General features: G+C 51.3%; 1 protein-coding gene across 1 annotated transcript in view; it reads right to left on the bottom strand.

The window, feature by feature from the left end:
• UNC13A (unc-13 homolog A) overlaps nt 1–19,716 on the bottom strand; it is a 96,416-nt gene that overhangs the window by 51,015 nt on the left and 25,685 nt on the right. The window contains 10 exon segments of the mRNA XM_017879566.1: nt 671–890; nt 1,151–1,222; nt 1,576–1,581; nt 1,746–1,824; nt 5,866–5,912; nt 8,071–8,179; nt 8,680–9,192; nt 11,764–11,971; nt 17,883–17,918; nt 19,138–19,189. Coding sequence (XP_017735055.1) covers nt 671–890; nt 1,151–1,222; nt 1,576–1,581; nt 1,746–1,824; nt 5,866–5,912; nt 8,071–8,179; nt 8,680–9,192; nt 11,764–11,971; nt 17,883–17,918; nt 19,138–19,189 — 1,342 coding nt within the window.

Here is a 19,716-nt window from a genome sequence, read left to right as displayed (position 1 = left end):
TCACACCCCTCTGAGTCCCCGCCCCTCTGCGTCCCACCCCTCTGAGTCTCCGCCCCCTCTCTGAGTCCCACAACTATGAGTCTCCGGACCCCTCTCTGAGTCCCACCCTTCTGAGTCCCGCTGCCTGTCTGAGCTCCACTCCTCTGAATCCCCTCCGCATCTCTGATCTCCACCCCTGTGAGTCCCCTCCACATTTCTGAGCCCCTTCCTTCTCTGAGACCCCTCCCTTTCTCTTGGTCCCACCTCCTCTGAGTCTCCTCCCCCTTCCAACCCCCCTCCTCCACAGTCCTCTCGCAGTCTGAACCCCTTCCCTCTCTGAGCCCCTCTTCCTCTCAGAGCTACCCCTAACTAACCCATTTTATCCAGGGGAGCTGCCTCTTCTCACTAAGCTTGTCCTTTGCACAACCTAGCTAGTCCCTGAGCCCTGCCCCACTCCTCTCTGACACCCTCCCAGTTTCTTTCCCCATCGCTCGTCCCCCTAGCCCTGCCCCCAGGGAGTCCTGCCCCTTTAACCCCACCCCCAGTCCCTCCCCTGCCTCACGACGCCCCGCCCCTTGCCCCGCCCCATGGTGCCCTACCCATCGCCTTGCCCCTTCAGCCTTTCCCTGCCATGCAAGCCCGGGGGCCCCCCACGCCAACCCGCGGCCCTGCGTTCAGGCCCTGCGCTCACGCTGCAGGCAGTCGGCGTTGAGCAGGTCCTGGCACTTCTCGTGGCACTTGACACCACACTCCGTGCAGCGCATGCCCTGCCTCGCGATGCCCCACAGCAGCCCCTCACACTCGTAGCAGTAGGTGGGCGTGGTGGCCGTCCACACTTCGAAGTTGTGTGGCGTCGTGCACGAGATGGGGTAGATTAAGGCTTGCAGGGTCTTCTTGTAAACGTGGTTTTTCTGCAGGGAGGGAGGGGATGCGGTTTGTGGGGGCCAACCTGGCGCTGTCCCTGTCCTGCCCCACTCCGCCCCAGCACTGAACGCGGTAGAGTTCCAGACCCTCCCCGGCCTCCACGCTGTCGGAATCCCCGCTGCCCTCTGCCAGTCTGTGTCACACACACACCCCTCCTCTTCCCAGGGACCCACAGAGGCTTGGACAATTCCAGAAGCTCCCAGCCCAGTCCATCCCTGACCCGGGCAAAAAGGAGTGCCCCACGCACCAGCTCCTCGTTGTTCAATGTGCTGGAGGCCAAGGCCGAGGTGATGCCCGCTTTCCTGGACTGGACCAGGGACTAGGGAGGTCACAGAAGAGGGAGTCCAGGGTTGACATCCATGAGATTACCACCGGGAGAGTTCACAGCCACGGATGGGGCCAGCAGCCACATTTTGAAGCCACAACCGCAAATTGAAAACAGGTCACCGAGAGCATCCGGGCCAGACCCAAAAAAGAATTAGGAGGTGACAGAGGCTTTCAGTTAGAAGGGACCCTGGAAAGTGAGCAGCCCCACACCCCTGACTCACAGCATGCAACACAGTGGGACATGGCAAGGTTCCCCCAGAATCCATGAATTGGGGGCCTGTTAGAAGATCCCAGTGGGGGAGTTTGGGGAGAAGACCCCAAGGGGCCCATGTCGTCATCACTCACCATGGCCTGAAGTGTCCATGCAGCACGTGAGGGTAGAAATCAGATTACATTAGTCTCAGAGAATTCTTAGCTAGTCCCCAACCCCAGGTTGACCATGGGCAGTTCCACAGGTTGTGTACTGCTTATAGCAGGCCTACTCTGCTCAGGGAGTAAAGGACGAGGGTGCTTACCAGGTCGCTCACGAGTGGGATAGGTTTCCTCTTGCGGATGTCTGGCATGCTGTCGATGATGATGAGACCACCCCCTGGGCTGTAAGACACCGAGGGACATTGAGGGCCCAGATGTCCCTATTCCTCACAGAGACATCACTCGAGCCCTGGAGAGAATACTCAACCTCCGCAGGTGTTAAAGGGTTGAATTGGGTCCCACAAGAAAAAGATATGTTGATGCCCTAACCCACACTACCTCAGAAGGTGACTTTATTTGGAAATGGGGTTGTTGCAGATGAATTAGTTAAGATAAGGTCATACTGGAGTAGGGTAGACGCTTAATCTAATATGACTGGTGCCCTTAGAAGAAGAGATACATGGGGAAAAGGCGGCTGCATGATGGCTGAGGCAAAGAGTGACGTATCTACAAACCAGTACTCGGTGGCCAAGGATTTCAAGCAAACTAGAAGCTAGAAGAGGCAGGGGAGGAGTTCTCTTCTACAGATTTCAGAGGGAGCGTGGCCCTACCAATGCCTTGATTTCAGACTTCTGGCCTCCAGAACTGCGAGAGAATACATTGCTGTGGTTTTAAGCCTCCCGGCTGTGGTACTTTGTGATAGCAGTCCTAAGAAATGGAGACACCAGGTCTCAACCTCCTCATCTGAAAAATGGGGAGATGATGCAGTTGCCCACCTTGAATGAAAACGTGAATTAAGGTGAATCTAAATAACATACTAAAATATAAATGAGGCCGGGTGTGGCGGCTCACGCCTGTAATCCCAGAACTTTGGGAGGCCGAGGCAGGTGGATCACCTGAGGTTAGGAGTTCGAGACCAACCTGATCAACATGGTGAAACCCCATCTCTACTAAAAATACAAAAATTAGCTGGATGTGGTGGTGCATGCCTGTAATCCCAGCTACTCAAGAGGCTGAGGCAGGAGAATTGCTTGAACCCAGGAGGCAGAGGTTGCAGTGAGTTGAGATCGTGCCACTGCAATCCAGCCTGGGTGACAGAGCAAAACTCTGTATCAAAAATAAAATAAAATAAAATAAAATAAAATAAAATAAAATATGAAACCTTTCTTGGCTCACTGCAACCTCCGCCTTCCGGGTTTAAGCGATTCTCCTGCCTCAGCTCCCCAAGTAGCTGGGATTACAGGTGCCCACCACCATGCCTGACTAATTTTTGTATTTTTAGTAGAAACAAGGTATCACCATGTTGGCCAGGCTGGTCTCGAACTCCTGACCTCAGGCAATCCACCCACCTTGGCCTCCCAAAGGGCTGAGATTACAGGTGTGAGCCACCGTGCCCAGACTTCTTTTGAGACAAGATCTCATTCTGTCACCCAGGCTGGAGTGCAGTGGCACAATCACGGCTCACTGTAGCCTCCACCTCCTGGGCTCCAGCAGTCCTCCCACCTCAGCCTCCTGAGTAGCTCGGACCACAGGTGTATGCCACCACACCCAGCTAATTTCCCAAGTAGCTGGGATTACAGGTGCCCACCACCATGCCTGACTAATTTTTGTATTTTTAGTAGAAACAAGGTATCACCATGTTGGCCAGGCTGGTCTCGAACTCCTGACCTCAGGCAATCCACCCACCTTGGCCTCCCAAAGGGCTGAGATTACAGGTGTGAGCCACCGTGCCCAGACTTCTTTTGAGACAAGATCTCATTCTGTCACCCAGGCTGGAGTGCAGTGGCACAATCACGGCTCACTGTAGCCTCCACCTCCTGGGCTCCAGCAGTCCTCCCACCTCAGCCTCCTGAGTAGCTCGGACCACAGGTGTATGCCACCACACCCAGCTAATTTTTTTTTTTTTTTTTTTTTTTTTTTTTTAAGATGGAATCTCACTCTGTCACCCAGGCTGGAATGCAATGGCACGATCTTAGCTCACTGCAACCTCTGCCTCCTGGGTTCAAGCAATTCTCCTGTCTCAGCCTCCCAGGTAGCTGGGATTACAGGTGCCCACCACCACACCTGACTAATTTTCTGTATTTTTAGTAGAGATGGGATTTTACCATGTTGGCCAGGCTGGTCTCAAACTCCTGACCTCAGGTGATCCACCCGCCTCGGCCTCCCAAAGTGCTGGGATTACAGGCCTGAGCCACTGCACCCGGCCCACATGTAGCTAACTAAAAAATTTTATTTGTAGAGATGGGGGTCTCGCTATGTTGCCCAGGCTGGTCTTGAACTCCTAGCCTCAAGCGATTCTCCTGCCTCAGCTTCCCAAGTGGCTGGGGTTACAAGCATGCACCACCACACCTGTCTAATTTTTGTATTTTTTAGTAGAGACAGGGTTTTGTCATGTTGGCCTGGCTGGTCTTTTTTTTTTTTTTTTTTTTTTTTTTGAGACGGAGTCTTGCTCTGTTGCCCAGGCTGGAGTGCAGTGGCGTGATCTCGGCTCACTGCAAGCTCCGCCTCCCAGGTTCATGCTGTTCTCCTGCGTCAGTCTCCCAAGTAGCTGGGACTACAGGCACCCGCCACCATGCCTGGCTAATTTTTTGTATTTTTAGTAGAGATGGGGTTTCACCGTGTTAGCCAGGATGGTCTCGATCTCCTGACCTCGTGATCCGCCCACCTCGGCCTCCCAAAGTGCTGGGATTACAGGCATGAGCCACCGCACCCGGCCGACCTGGCTGGTCTTGAACTCCTGACATCAGGCTTCAGGAGTTCAGCCTCCCAAAGTGTTGGATTACAGGCATGAGCCACCACGCCTGGCCCCAAAATGTTTTCATTGGCCAATGAGATAGGTGCCTGCAGCCAATGACTCCAGACAAGCCCTGCAGGGCTATTCAACCTACAAAGCTTTCTGCAGGAGCCACCTGAGGCTTTGAGACTCCTAAACCACATCTTTTTGGCCGGGCGCAGTGGCTCAAGCCTGTAATCCCAGCACTTTGGGAGGCTGAGGCGGGTGGATCACGAGGTCAGGAGATCAAGACCATCCTGGCTAACATGGTGAAACCCCGTCTCTACTAAAATACAAAAAACTAGCCGGGCGAGGTGGCGGGCGCCTGTAGTTCCAGCTACTCGGAGGCTGAGGCGGGAGAATGGCGTGAACCCGGGAGGCGGAGCTTGCAGTGAGCCGAGATCGCACCACTGCACTCCAGCCTGGGCGACACAGCGAGACTCCGTCTCAAAAAAAAAAAAAACCACATCTTTTCTCGGCAGCCTCCCCTTGTCTGACAGGTTTCTCCTGAGAGCACACCCTTCATAAATCACATGATCACGTGCACAGGAATCCCCATTTCAGGCCCTGCATCCAAGGCTCTCAAGCTAGGGCACCTGCCCATTTATTAAGCAATCCCAGCTGCTGTCTCCCTGCCTGTTTGCCAAGGACGTACAAGGAAGGTCACTATCGTGCTGCTATTTTAAAACCTGAGCATATTTTAAAAATATCTTGTGCATCCTCTAACCTGAAAATCCATAACGTAAGAGGTTAGATGTGACCACATGCTCCACTGAAGACTAAAGAACTATCTTTAATTAAAGAGCCCACAACTGTAGCAATAATCAAAGAGATTTAAAAATAGAATCAAAGCAAAAATTTTGCTCCAGGATTACAAATGTATAGTGTATATTTCCCAGTAATGTCTAGTTCCTAATAGTATCTGCTTTATCTTACATTTATTTACCTATGTATTTGTTTGTTTATTTTTGAGACAGTGTCCCGCTCTGTCACCCAGGTTGGAGGGCAGTGGTGCGATCTCAGCTCACCGTAACCTTTGCCTCTTGGGCTCAAGTAATTCTCTTGCCTCAGCCTCCTGTGTAGCTGGGTTTACAGGTGCCTGCCACCATGCCCAGCTAATTTTTGTATTTTTAGTAGAGACAGGGTTTCACCATATTGGCCAGGCTGGTTTTGAACTCCTGACCTCAAATGATCCTCCTGCCTCGGCCTCCCAAAGTGCTAGGATTACAGGCATGAGCCACTGCACCCAGCCCTATCTTCAAAGATTACTATCTTTTGCGTCTGTGTGTGGTTGTGTGCCTTATGAAAGTGACATATTTTGCCCAAGCTCTATTTGTCCTCTCTCTAAATGGAATCCCTCCCCATCCTCTCTGCACTGAACCTCAGGCGCAAACCAGCTTTGGGCTCAGGGTTCAAATCTTCCACCCACAGTTCACAGTTCTATTACTTACCCGCCTTTGAACCATAGAGATTTGGACATTTCTCCTTCGCCCCGGGCCTGTGGGACAGACAGACAGATATGGTCAGTGTGGCTGTCCCTCCCCTTCCCAGAGCAGGCTCCGCACCCACTTCTGACTCCCCTCTGGGCTGGGAGTCAGATGGCCTGGGTCCTAGTCCTGGCTGAGTGATTTTAGGAAGTTCCCTGGTCATCTCTGGGCCTTAGTTTGCCCATCTGTAAGATGGGCTGGGGGAGAAAGAAGCTCCCTTCTTTCAACCACCTCAATGGACCTGTCTCTTCATTGCTTATTCCCTAAACCCCCTACAGTCTCACTTGTTCATCTGCTCTCTGGCCCCGGGCCCTTTCCAGGAGTTGTGACTTCAGCTTGTACCTCTTTCCACCTTCTGCAGCCAACCAGCCTCTATTTATCATTCAGGTCTCGGCATAGAGCCGGGGTCTACATCCCCTACCTTCCCTCCATCTTGTAACTAAAGGGTTAACATGGGGGGGGTGTCCTATGAGGAAGACAGGCAGTACTCTTCTGTTCTGAAATATTGAGGGTGTGTTTGTTTTTTTTAAAGACAGGGTCTTGCTATATTGCCCAGACTGGTCTTGAACTCCTGGCCTCATATATTTTCCTGCTTCAGCCTCCTGAGTAGCTGGGACACACGAGCCACCACACTCAGCTCCTGAAATATTTTTGAGATGGAGTTTCCCTTTTGTTCCTAGGCTGGAGTGCAATGGTGCAATCTCAGCTTACTGCAACCTCTGCCTCCTGGGTTCAAGCGATTCTCCTGCCTCAGCCTCCCTAGTAGCTGGGATTACAGGCACCCACCACCACGCCTAGCTAATTTTTTGTATTTTTAGTAGAGATGGGGTTCCACTATGTTGGCCAGGCTGGTCTTGAACCCCTGACCTCAGGCGATCCACCCATCTTAGCCTCCCAAAGTGCTGGGATTACAGGCATGAGCCACCACGCCCAGCTCTGAATTTTTTTTTTTCTTTTAGAGATGAGGTCTCACTATGTTGCCCAGGCTGGTCTCAAACTCCTGAGTTCAGGTGATCCTTCCGCCTCAGCTTCCCAAATTGCTGGGATTACAGGCGTGAGCTCCTGAAATATTGCTGAAATATTTTGGATATCACTTTTCCTTAAGTGTCATCTCCTCCAGGGAGTTTTCCTGATTGCCTTGGATTACTTTTATGCTTTTCCTATGAAACCCAGAGAGCCCTCCATGTGTCTTTTTCTTGTCATATTACTAGTTCCAGAATTTGTTTTTCTTGTATATCACATAGTTCCAATAGTAGCTGCTATTTTTTTCAATTTAATTTCTTGACCTAGTGAAAGTTATCCAATAGCCTTTTCACTGTGTACTCTTCCACTTGTCTAATTTAGAACCATATGTATGTATCGCTGAGTCAAAAAATAGATTTCTATTTTAAAACTGATAAGAAATTTCGTTTGGTATTTTTGTGGCTCTGATATTTGATGGTCTAAATCTCTGGAAGCCTGTTTAGAATCTCCTCCTGCCAATCCTACTGCAGTTTGGAGGGTAACCCTGGAGAGCAACACAGCTGTCCCCAGCCCAGGATGAGCTGAATGAAGGAATAAATGAATGGCCTCAATCCTGCTGCCTATCTGAACAGTCACCTTGACTCTGATGCTAATTCCTTCCCTTGATTCCTATTCCCCTACTGACCCGGCCCCAGACCTTTCCCTAACCCTGACAATGACTTCCAATTTGACCCTAGGCACTGACCCCTTTGCCTAACACCAATTCTAACCCTGACCTCTGATCTTTGATAGCTGAACTAACCCTGACCTTGATCCCTAACCATGACTTCAGCCCGGTTTCAGCCCCAGTTTTCTCTCCTCCCTCTTGACTTAGAAACCCCAGGCTGACACTGGGGAGGAGGTTGGGCTGGGGATGGGTGGGGCCAGACTTGGTGTGGGGTTTGAGAGTGAGCATAGCCAGGCTAGTGTGGACAGGCCATGGGGATACCCTGGGCTGTGTGTGTGCGTGGCTAAGGAAGGGTCAGGGTGGGTGGGGCATGGGCACAGTGTGCAGACTGCACTAGGCATGCCCAGGCTAGGCTTGGGTACAGGTGGGGTGTTGGGCGTGGCCAATTTAGGTGTGGGTGTGGCCAAACCATGTGTGGGCGTGGCATTGGGCATGGCCTGGCTGAGTGTGGAAGGGGCATGGCTGGGCGTGTCACTCACCTCCTGCAGCTGCATCCGCACCTTGTTGAAGGCACGCAGCCAGTTGGCCTTGGCCCTGGACATGGAGTCCTGCCCCTCCTGGCCTTCCTCATCCTCTCTCAGCCTGAAACTGAGGCAGGGAACGCTATGAGGCTCTGGGCTGGCTCTCTGTGACTCCTGACCTTCCCTCGACCCTCCAGCTGTGAAAGTGACGCATGGCTCCCCATGGTATCTCTGACCCCTCAAAGACACTGGGACCCACCTGTGTCCCCTGGCCCGCCTCGGTGCCCTCACCCCTTCCCACACACCCAACGCTTCTCTGACACTTCACTGTTCCCCAGCTTCCTTTTCACCAGCCCAGTCCCTCTGGCCCCCCATTTGCCCAGGATCTTGACCTCTCTGAGCCCAGCAACCCCTAAGGTCACAACCTCTAAGACCCCTTCACGACGCCCCTGAACCCTCTTTCACCCCTGTACTCTGTTCTGTCACCTCTGATCCCTTTAAGAAACCCAAGGGTCTGTGACAACTTCAGCCCTGGCAACTGCCCAGGTTCACACTGACCCCATCATAGCTCTATTGACCCTGTGACCTTCTGGCAGCCCCTCTGGCCCCTTGGTCCCCTCCTGTTACCTCTCCTCGGCCTTGGGGGGCTCAGCCTCAGGAATCTGCTCAGCTGCAGGCACCTCCTCGGGTGTGGCTGGCTTGGGGGCCACCTTGGCCGTGTCGGGGGCCTCGGTGGGTGCCGGTGGGGCCTTTTCCTCCTTCCCCGGGGCAGCTGGCGGGAGGCTGATGCGTTTGAAGTCTTTGGGCTCAGCCACAGCCACCTCTTCACGCTGGGCATAACTGCCCAAATCGTCAGGCACCTCCTCCTCTTCCTCCAGCTCCTCCTCGTCTTCAGGCAGCTCCTCCTCCTCCAGGAAGTCCTCCAGGTCCTCCTCCAGCTCCTCCTCATCCTGGTCCCAGCGAGGCGAGTCTTTGTGATAGCTGACCGAGCTGTGGCAGGAGTGGTAGGAGTCCCGGTCCCGCTCGTCCTCCATCTCGGAGCCCTGCAGGCTGTGCTCGTCGGGGTCGAAGTCCTCACTCAGCTGAGAGCTTCCCTGGCTCAGCTCCGCTGAGGAGGCGTAGCGGCTGCTACCCGTGGGGCTGTGGGGATGAAACAGGGTTCAGGTGCCGGGGTACCAAGTCACTGCCCACCTGAGCCCCAGTCACACAGGCATTGACTCATCACCGATTAAGCACCTACTCTGTGCCACATCCTGCTCTAGGGGCCGGAAAACACAGCCATGATCAGAAAAAAAAAAAATTCCCGCTTTTGGCCAGGCACAGTGGCTCATGCCTGTAATCCCAGCACTTTGGGAGGCTGAGGTGGGCAGATCACCTGAGGTCAGGAGTTCAAGACCAGCCTGACCAACATGGTGAAACCCTGTCTCTACTAAAATACAAAATTAGCTGGGCGTGGTGGTGTATGCCTGTAATCCCAGCTACTCGGGAGGCTGAGGCAGAAGAATCACTTGAATCCGGGAGGCGGAGGTTGCAGTGAGCTGGGATCATGCCATTGCACTCCAGCCTGGGCAACAACAGTGAAATTTCATCTCAAAAAAAAAAAATCCCCGCTTTTGTGGCATTTGCGGTCTGTGGAAGACAGGCAATTGACTGTGCTGGGAACTCAGGGTCAGTGCCATCACCACAGCCCCGCAGCACGTCTCCTGGCCTCCACCTCGAAGAAGCATAGGAAATGCATTCACTTCCCTGTACCCTGGGCCCCACCCCAGGCCAGCCTCTGCTGTTTCTACCAGATGCTGTCCCCACAGTTCCTGCTTCCCTTGGAAGCCACAGGGAGTCGTAAATCCAATCACCTCCCTCCCCTGCTCTAAATCCTACCATGGCTCCCTAGTGCCTTGCAATAAAATCTGTGCTAGCCCTGTGTGGCCCATATCCTCCAAACTCCCCCTGCATACCTCCCTCCACTTCTCCCCACCTCCTCCATTCCAGCCACAACGGCCACCTCATTGTCTCTCCAACACCATAAACCTGTGTACTTGCCATGGTCTCTTCCTTGTCTGCTTTATCTAGAAAACTCCTACCGATCCTCTGGTACCCACTGAAACATCACTTACCTGTGCGAATGCCCCCCACTCTCTGGCCAGGTCAGGCCCTCGGTTATATGCTGCTTATATGAACCCAGGATCATGCTCAGCATCAACAGAAATATCTGTCTCTGTCTAAGTGCAGGCAGGGGAACATAGGGGCTGCCACTTAGCCCTCTTCTAATCGTTCACTTAGTCACTCAACAAACCTTATCATCTCCTGATTAGATACCTCCTCCAACCTTAGTGCCTGGGACCCTCTTCCCTGGCCAGCCTCAGTGATGCTATAGGAATAAAAAGGGGTTCAACACCAGCCCGGGCAATGAAACAAGACCCACATCTCTACAAAAAAATAAAAATAAATTAGCTTGGTGTGGTGGCCTGTGTCTGTAGTCCCAGCTACTGGGGAGGCTGAGGTGGGAGGATCGCTTGCGCTTGAGCCCAGGAGTTCAAGGCTGCAGTAAGTCACAATGGTGCCACTGCACTCCAGCCTGGGCAATAGAACAAGATCTTGTGTCCAAAAAAAAAAAGGTCTGTCACCCAGGTTGCAGTGCAATGGTGCTATCTTGGCCCCCTGCAGCCTTGATCTCCCAAGCTCAAGTGATCCTCCTACTTCAGCCTCATGAGTAGCTGGAACCACAGGTACACGCCACCATGCCTGGCTAATTTTTGTATTTTTTTGCAGAGACGGAAGATCTCACTTTATTGCCCAGGCTGGTCTCGAACTCCTGAACTCAAGCTATCCTCCTGCGTTGGCCTCTCAAAGTGCTGGGATTATAGGCATGAGCCACCACACCAGGCTGCTTGTAGAATTTTCTTTTTTTCTTTCTTTCTTTTTTTGAGACGGAGTCTCACGCATCTGTAGCCAGCCAGTGGTGCAGTGGTGTGATCTCGGCTCACTGCAACCTCCGCCTCTGGGGTTCAAGCGATTCTCCTGCCTCAGCCTCCTGAGTAGCTGGGATTATAGGCGGCTGTCACCACGCCCGGCTCATTTTTGTAATTTTAGTAGAGACGGGAGGGGGGGGGTCTCACCATTTTGGTCAGGCTGGTCTCGAACACCTGACCCCGTGATCCACCTGCCTTGGCCTCCCAAAGTGCTGGGATTGCAGGGGTGAGCCGCCATGCCTGGCTGTGTAGAATTTTCTTGCAAGCTTTTGGGTAAAGAAAGAGGCTGGGTGCAATGGCTAACCCCTGTAATCCTAGCACTTTGGGAGGCCGAGGTGGGGGATCACCTGAGGTCAGGAATTTGAGACCAGCCTGACCAACATGGTGAAATCCTGTCTCTACTAAAAGTACAAAAATTAGCCGGGCTTAGTGGTGGCGTGTGCCTGTAATAGGGAGGCTGAGGCAGGAGAATCGCTTGAACCTGGGTGGCGGAGGTTGCAGTGAGCTGAGATGGTGCCACTGCACTCCAGCCTGGGTGACAGAGCAAGACTCCGTCTTAAAAAAAAAAAAAAAAAAAAAAAAAAAGGGAAAAGAAAAAAAGGGCTCATTCCCACAAGAAAATGTGAATTCTGCCCTCCTGGAACTCCACCTCTAGCTCCATCCAGCCCCCTACCTCTCTCTCCACTCTAGGAGACACAGCAGGACCCTCATACACGTGCACACTACACTCTGCAGCACCTACCTGAGGGCCTGCGGCTCAGAGAACTCCTCATAACTGTGCATGGAGTCGCTGTAGGATTCCCGGGAGCCCAGGGGTGGTGGGCGAACAGAATACTGGTGGACTGAGGCGTTGGGTTGCGACGTAGTGTAATAGGGCGGTGGGATGCTGTTGCTCGTTTCACTGCGGTAGTCACTGTCGCGATCATCCACTGCACTGTCGGGGTCATCGTCTGGAAGAGAGAGGAGGTATGGGAAGAGGGTGAGGAAGAGAGAGTGCACATGATGGGGGCCAATATAGTTTCCCAGACTTAGGGTGCTGCTACTGAAGAAGAGAATGTTTTACTAGTATGGATCAAGAATTGTGGGTCATGTTAATAGAGGTTTAGGCTTCAGAACAAGGGAGGTGAAAACCCTACTTTGCTTTATGTGGGTCAAATTGGATCTACAGTCTAGGTGCTAGTGTAGGTCCTACAAGGTGAAGAAAACAGGGACAAAGTAGAGGGCATCCTTCAGCTCAAATGTGAGGAACAACTTTGTTCAAGGTCAGGATCTCTGAAAATGAGATGGGATTTTTTCCGCTGGGCAGTTAGTTTCCATAACAGGAGTCACAAACAGGAGGAAGTTGGAGGAAGATCAGGAGTTCAAGGTGGAGGGAATGCCCTTTAACCCTTAGAGATTTCCTGATATCTGAGGGTGAGGACCCTAGACCTGAACTTACCTGTGCAAGAACCAAGAAGATGCTATGACATGGTTCTGTCTTTTTCAAAAAGGATTAGATTCTTAGCTTGGCAAAACCACCACACACTCAGAATCAATTGCTAAAATGAAATATGGTAGAGTTGCCAAACTTCATGTTTAATAAGAACTAAAAGATATTTTGGTTTGGTTTGGCTTCCTTAGAAAAAAGAACAGTTTGTTTTCTAAATCCTAAAAAAAAATTCAATTCTAAAAGCAACATGTCTGGGTGGTGGCATAATTGGGGATTGTACATTTTCTTCTTTATTCTTTTCTATACCTTCTGAAAAAAAAAGATTTCAATAATGCAATCTTTTTAATTTTTTTAATTAAAAAGAATGATAAAAGTAAAGCAAAGGCTGGGCACAGTGGCTCACACCTGTAATCCCAGCACTTTGGGAGGCCAAGGCGGGCAGATTACTTGAGGCCAGGAGTTCGAGACCAGCCTGGGCAACATACCAAAACCCTGTCTCTACTAAAAATACAAAAATTAGCCGGACGTGGTGGCAGGCGCCTGCAGTCCCAGCTATTGGGGAGGCTGAGGCAGGATAATCTTTTGAACCCAGGAGGCAGAGGCTGCCATGAGCCAAGATCACACCTCTGCACTCCAGGCTGGGTGACACAAGAGCTTGTCTCCAAAAAACAAAATAAAATAAAAGTAAAGTAAAATTTAGTCCATGGGCCAGGTGCAGTGGCTCATGCCTGTAATCTCAGCACTTTGGGAGGCCAAGGCAGGAGGATCACTTGAGCCCAGGAGTTCAAGATCAGCCTGGACAACAGCAAGCCCCCTTTTTTTTTTTTTTTTTTTTTTTTTTTTTTTTTTTTTTTTTGAGACAGAGTCTTACTCTCTCACCCAGGCTGGAGTGCAGTGGCACAAGCTCTGCTTACTGCAAGCTCTCCTGCCTCAGCCTCCCGAATATCTGGGACTACAGGCGCCTGCCACCACGTCCGGCTAATTTTTGTATTTTTAGTAGAGACGGGGTTTCATTGTGTTAGCCAGGATGGAGCAAGACCCCATCTCTTTAAAAAATTTTAAAATTAGCTGGGTGTGGTGGTGGGCGCTTGTAGTCCCAGCTATTCGGGAGGCTACGGCAGGAGCATTGCTTGAGCCCAGGAGATCGAGGTAGCAGTGAGCTATGATTACGCCACTGCACTGCAGTTCGGGTGACAGAATGAGACCCTGTATCAAAAAAAAAAAAAAAAAAAAGTAGTCCATGAAGAAAACATGAGAAGTATGGGGTAGGGGAAGAGGATGTAAAAAAATGAAGAAATCCCCAGACCCCAAAGTCTCAGGGCAATGAGTGAAACCTTCAGACTTTTGCTGTATTCATCCACTCTTTTAGACAGAGTCTCTCTCACTTGGGCTGGAGTGCAGTGGCGCTATCATAGCTCACTGAAGCCTCGACCTCCTGGGCTCGAGAGATCCTCCCACCTCAGACTACAGAGTACCTGGGACGACAGGTATACACCACCACACCCAGCTAATTTTATTTACTTATTATTTTGTAGAGATGGGATCTCACTATATTGCCCAGGCTGATCTTGAACTCCTGGGCTCAAGCAATCTCCCCGCCCCAGGCTCCCAAAGGGCTGGGATGACAGGCATGAGCCACCTTGGCCGGCCAGCATTCTTTCTACCCAATTGTCCTTGACCGGGCTGTTTCCAGCCAAATTGCATGAGGCTGTGCACATGTTCGCCCAGTTGTTTTTTTTTTTTTTTTTTCTGACAAATTATCTGCTTATGAAGGGTAAATTACTTTGAATTGAATTCTTTTTGCTTTTGCCCAGGCTCTGCTTTCTACTAAGTAGCTCTTGACTAAATTGCCTGCTTCTGGATATTTTCAACCACTTTTGTTTTGACCGAATGGTCTGTTTTTAGCTCAATTGTCTTTCCTTTTTGACCCAATTATCTATCAGCTTTAGCTGCACTGGTGTTTCGTTCTGTTTGTTTGGTTTTGGGGTTTTTTTTTTTTTTTTTTGAGATGGAGTCTCGCTCTGTCGCCCAGGCTGGAGTGCGGTGGCGTGATCTCGGCTCACTGCGAGCTCCGCCTCCCGGGTTCACGCCATTCTCCTGCCTCAGCCTCCCGAGTAGCTGGGACTACAGGTGCCCACCACTATGCCTGGCTAATTTTTTTGTATTTTTAGTAGAGACGGGGTTTCACTGTGTTAGCCAGGATGGTCTCAATCTCCTGACCTAGTGATCCGCCCGCCTTGGCCTCCCAAAGTGCTGGGATTACAGGCGTGAGCCACCGCACGTGGCTGGTTTTTTTTTTAAGAAGGAGTCTCCCTCTGTCACCCAGGCTGGAGTGCAATGGTGCGATCTCAGCTCACTGCAGCCTCCACCTCCCAGGTTCAAATGATTCTCCTGCCTCAGCCTCCCGAGTAGCTGGGATTACAGGCACATACCACCATGCCTGGCTAATTTTTGTATTTTTAATAGGGACGAGGTTTCATCATGTTGGCCAGGCTGGTGTCAAACTCCTGACCTCAAGTGATCTGCCTACCTCGGCCTCCCAAAGTGCTGGGATTACGGCGTGAGCTGTGGCGCCTGGCCTGTCTTTGCTTTTGACCGTACCGTTCGTTTGTGGCAAGTTAGTTGTTATCAAGCTTGCCCTGTCTGCCAAGCATTCAGTTTGGCGAAATTGATTTATTTATCTATTTATTTTAATATATTTATTTTTTAGAAATGGGGTCTCACACTGTTGCCTAGGCTGAAGTGCAGTGGCACAGTGATGGCTCATTGCACCCTTGACCTCCTGGGCTCAAGCAATCCTCGCGTCTCAGCCTCCTGAATAGCTGGGACTACAGGGGCGCACCACCACACCTGGCCTTTTTTTTTTTTTTTTTGTAGAGGTGGGGTCTTGCTGTGTTGCCCGGGCTGATTTCAAACTTTGGGGCTCAAGCAATCCTCCCGCCTCAGCCTCCCAAAGTGTTGGAATTGCAGGTGTAAGCCACTGTGGCTGGCCTAAATGGGTTTTTTTTTTTTTTTTTTTGAGATGGAGTCTTGCTCTGTCACCCAGGCTGGAGTGCAGTGGTGCGATCTCAGCTCAGGTCAAGGTCTGACCTCGTGATCCGCCCGCCTCGGCCTCCCAAAGTGCTGGGATGACAGGCGTGAGCCACTGTACCCGGCCCTAAATTGATTTTTAACCAACTTGTTTTTGATAAATTGTGGTGGACCAAAGTGTTTGTCAACAGTTTCACTGGTCCTGGAGATAGGTTTGTCCCCCTGGATATTAGGAAGGAGTGAAGGACTTTCCAGTTGGTGGAGAAGAGAGAAGGAGGCAGATTTATCCTCAGAATAGAGGACTGGCCAGGCATGGTAACTCACCCCTGTAATCCCAGCACTTTGGGAGGCCAAGACAGGAGGATTACTTGAGGTCAGGAGTTCAAGACCAGCCTGGCCAACATGGTGAAACCCTGTCTCTACTAAAAATACAAAATTAGCCAGGCATAGTGGCATGCACCTGTAATCCCAGCTACTCAGGAGGCTGAGGCAGGAGAATCGCTTGAACCCGGGAGGTAGAGGTTGCAGTGAGCAGAGATCGCACCACTGCACTCCAGTCTGGGTGACAGAACGAGACTCCATCTCAAAAAAAAAAAAAAGGAATAGAGGACTGGGTTTCTCTAGAAGAGGCGGGGTATGGGAGAAAGGGAGCAACTCCTTAGGGCACGGGTCTGGTCTGTGGCCTGTTAGGAGCTGGGCCGCACAGCAGGAGGTAGGCGGCGGTTGGGTGAATGAGTGAAGTTTCATCTGTATTTATACTTGCTCCCCATCACTCACATTACCGCCTGGGTTCCGCCTCCTGTCGGATCAGCTGTGGCATTAGATTCTCCCAGGAGGCCAGGCGCAGTGGCTCAAACTTGTAATTCCAGCCCTTTGGGAGGCCAAGGTGGGTGGATCACCTGAAGTCAAGAGTTCACAACCAGCCTGGCCAACATGGTGAAACCCCGTCTCTATTAAAAATACAAAAAATTAGCTGGACATGGTGGCTCAGGCCTGTAATTCCAGCTACTTGGGAGGCTGAGGTACGAGAATCACTTGAACCCAGGAGGCAGAGGTTGCAGTGAGCCTAGATCGCACCACTGCACTCCATCCCTTGCAACAGAGCAAGACTCCGTTTCAAAAAAATAAAAAAGATTCTCACAGGAGCGTGAACCCTATTGTGAACTGTGCATGCACAGGATCTAGGTTGCTCCTTACGAGAATCTAATGCCTGACGATCTGTCACTGTCCCCCATCACCACCAGATGGGACTGTCTAGTTGCAGGAAAACAAGCTCAGGGCTCCCACTGCTTCTACATGATGATGAGTTGGATCATTATTTCATTACATACTATAATGTAATAATAATAAAAATAAAGTGCACAACCAATGCAATTAGCTTGAATCATCCAGAAACCATCCCCCAACCCTAGTCCATAAAAAAATTGCCTTCCATGAAACTGGTCTCTGGTGTCAAAAAGGTTGGGAACTGCTGTTAGGTAGAAAAATGGACATTTAATTAGGGCCAGGTGCGGTGGCTCACGCCTGTAAGTAATACCAGCACTTTGGGAGGCTAAGGCACGTGGATCACGAGGTCAGAAGATCGAGACCAGCCTGGCTAACATGGTGAAACCCCGTCTTTACTAAAAATACAAAAAAGTTAGCCAGGCATGGTGGCAGGCGCCTGTAGTCCCAGCTACCTGGGAGGCTGAGGCAGGAGAATGGCGTGAACCCGGGAGGCGGAGCTTGCAGTGAGCAGAGATCGTGCCACTGCCCTCCAGCCTGGGTGACAGAGTGAGACTCTGTCTCACAAAAAAAAAAAAAGAAAAAAGAAAAGAAAATGGACATTAAATTTAGGGAGGGGGTGGCTTGCCTTCTTCCCTGGGAGAGCAAATGAAGATGGAAGGCAAGGTGTGAGTGTGGGCAGAGCCTTGGGGGTTGGTGAGGTCCCCACATGCATCTCCCTGAGGTTCCTGGCCCGCCCCTTTGTTGGAGACCCCGGCCACCCACTACCCTCTGAGTGACACTGGACCCATTTCCAAGCGGAGAAGGAAGATAGGAAAACCAAAAGGCAGTGGATACAGGAGAGGAGGTGAGGTTATACAGGGGGAGTGGGGGGAGGGGGTCACAGTGCCCAGCTGGAGACAGGCAGGTTGTTGGTCTAAATGTCCACTCCTCCAGGCTGAACCCCCCCCACCCCAACGATGGTGCCCACTCCCCAGCAGACGGCAGGCTTCCCAAGACAGGCACTAATGAACAGGGTACAGGAAAGCTTGAAAGGGGTCTCGCCAAGCCCTCTGGCCCCCATATGCTGGTCACAGGCTCCCTTCTTCCCTGTGTGGTAGTGGGGAGGGGCCTTGGGATCATCAAGGTGCCCACCTTCCCATGGGCCTCCCAGAACATCAATCAGGCTGAGTACTTACTGTGCTGCTCACCCCAGCCAAAATAATTCCAGTTGCCTACAAAGAGAAAGGGCAGAAATAATAAACGGGAGCAGACAAAGAGGTGGGCGGAGGAAGCCGGCTCCCCTGCGGTCCTCCTCACTCTCTGCATCTGCTCCCCCCACCCCAAGAGCCCCTCTTGTCCTGAGTACCTTTCCTAAGTATCACTTTCATTGCTGACACTTGCTGTGTCTCTGCTCTCCACCTTGGGAGGAAGGTGGGATATCCCTGTTTGTTTAGTTTTTTCTTTTCTTTAATTTTTTTTTTTTTTTTTTTTGAAACAGGGTCTCACTCTGTCGTCCAGCCTGGAGTGGAGTGGTGCAATCATGGCTCACTGCAGCCTCCAATTCCCAAGCTCAAGTGATCCTCCCACCTCAGCCTCCCGAGTAGCTGGGATTACAGGCACCCACCACCATGTTCAGCTAATGTTTTGGTTCTCGGTGGTTTTTCTTTTTGTTTTTTGTGTAGAGATGGAGTCTTGCTATGTTGGTCAGGGTGGTCTCAAACACCTGGTCTCATGTGAGGCCGAGTCGCTGCGATTTACAGGCATGAGCCACTGTGCCTGGCTCAGTTTTCAATGAGAGGAAAGGCTCAGTCAGGAAGTAACAAAGTGGGTATCTGGGCCCAGGGATTTCTGACTATGAAGTCTGGGGTTAGCAGTCTCCCAGTCTCCACCCTTTTCCTCTCCCAGCTCTTGGATAAGGAAAGACACACTAAATTGGAAACCCTAAGGTTTGAAACACCCCTGTTGGGTGGTCTGCTCATTTTACGGGTGAAACTATGAGGCTCAGAGAGATACAGTGAGCAGCCAAAAGTCACACAGCCTCTGAGCATCAGGGCCAGGGCGAGAACCCCTTTGCCTATCATGTGCAGTACCTGGCACTTCAGAAAAATGTCCTGGACCAGAATCCTGGCTCCTCTCACCATTGACTGCTTTCTTTGGGAAATGGGGGTGACAAAACACGCCCAGGGAGGACTTGTGGGTAAATACTGAGTGGTGGTCTCCACTTCCCAAATTGAACTTGCCCTTGGCTCTAGTCCATCCGCCCAGGGACTCTCTGCCATTGCCTTCCCACCTCCACTCTGCCTGGCCCCACCCCCACTGCAACCTCTCAATGACCCCATTCACCCAGAGGGGGTTTGTAATTCCTTCCGGGCACTGATGACTCCTCCCTGGCCAGGGAAGCCAAGGAACTTTCTCAATATCACACCCCAAGTTAGTGTAGAAACAGGGTACCCCAGCTGGAGTCCCCCAAGCCCTCCTCAACCCCAGCTCCATTACCACCCTCCTGGACACATGGAGGGGGAGACACAGATACAGGGAAAGCTGTGAGAGGGGAAAAAAGGAAGATGGAAAAGCAAATGGAAAGGGGCTAGGCAAGTGGCTCACACCTGTAATCCCAGCACTTTGAGAAGCTGAGGTGGGTGGATCACATGAGGTAAAAAATTTGAGACCAGCCTGGCCAACATGGCGAAACTCCATCTCTACTAAAAATACAAAAATTAGCTAGGCGTGACAGCATGTGCCTGTAATCCCCACTACTCAAGAGGCTGAATCACAAGAATTGCCCAAACCCAGGAGGCAGAGGCTGCAGTGAGCCAAGATAGTACCATTGCAGTCCAGTCTGGGTGACAGAGGGAGATGAAGCAGAAGCAGAAGCAGAAGCAGAAGCAGAAGCAGAAGCAGAAGAAGAAGAAGAAGAAGAAGAGGAGGAGGAAGAGGAAGAGGAAGAGGAGGAGGAGGAGGAAGGAGAGGGAGAGGGAGAGGGAGAAGAAAAGAAGAAGAGGAAGAAGAAGAAGAAGAAGAAGAAGAAGA

The sequence above is a fragment of the Rhinopithecus bieti genome, unplaced genomic scaffold, assembly GCF_001698545.2.
Source record: "Rhinopithecus bieti isolate Rb0 unplaced genomic scaffold, ASM169854v2 scaffold_9899, whole genome shotgun sequence".
NCBI classification, from domain to species: domain Eukaryota; kingdom Metazoa; phylum Chordata; class Mammalia; order Primates; family Cercopithecidae; genus Rhinopithecus; species Rhinopithecus bieti.
This window is presented reverse-complemented; position numbering and strand designations above follow the sequence as displayed.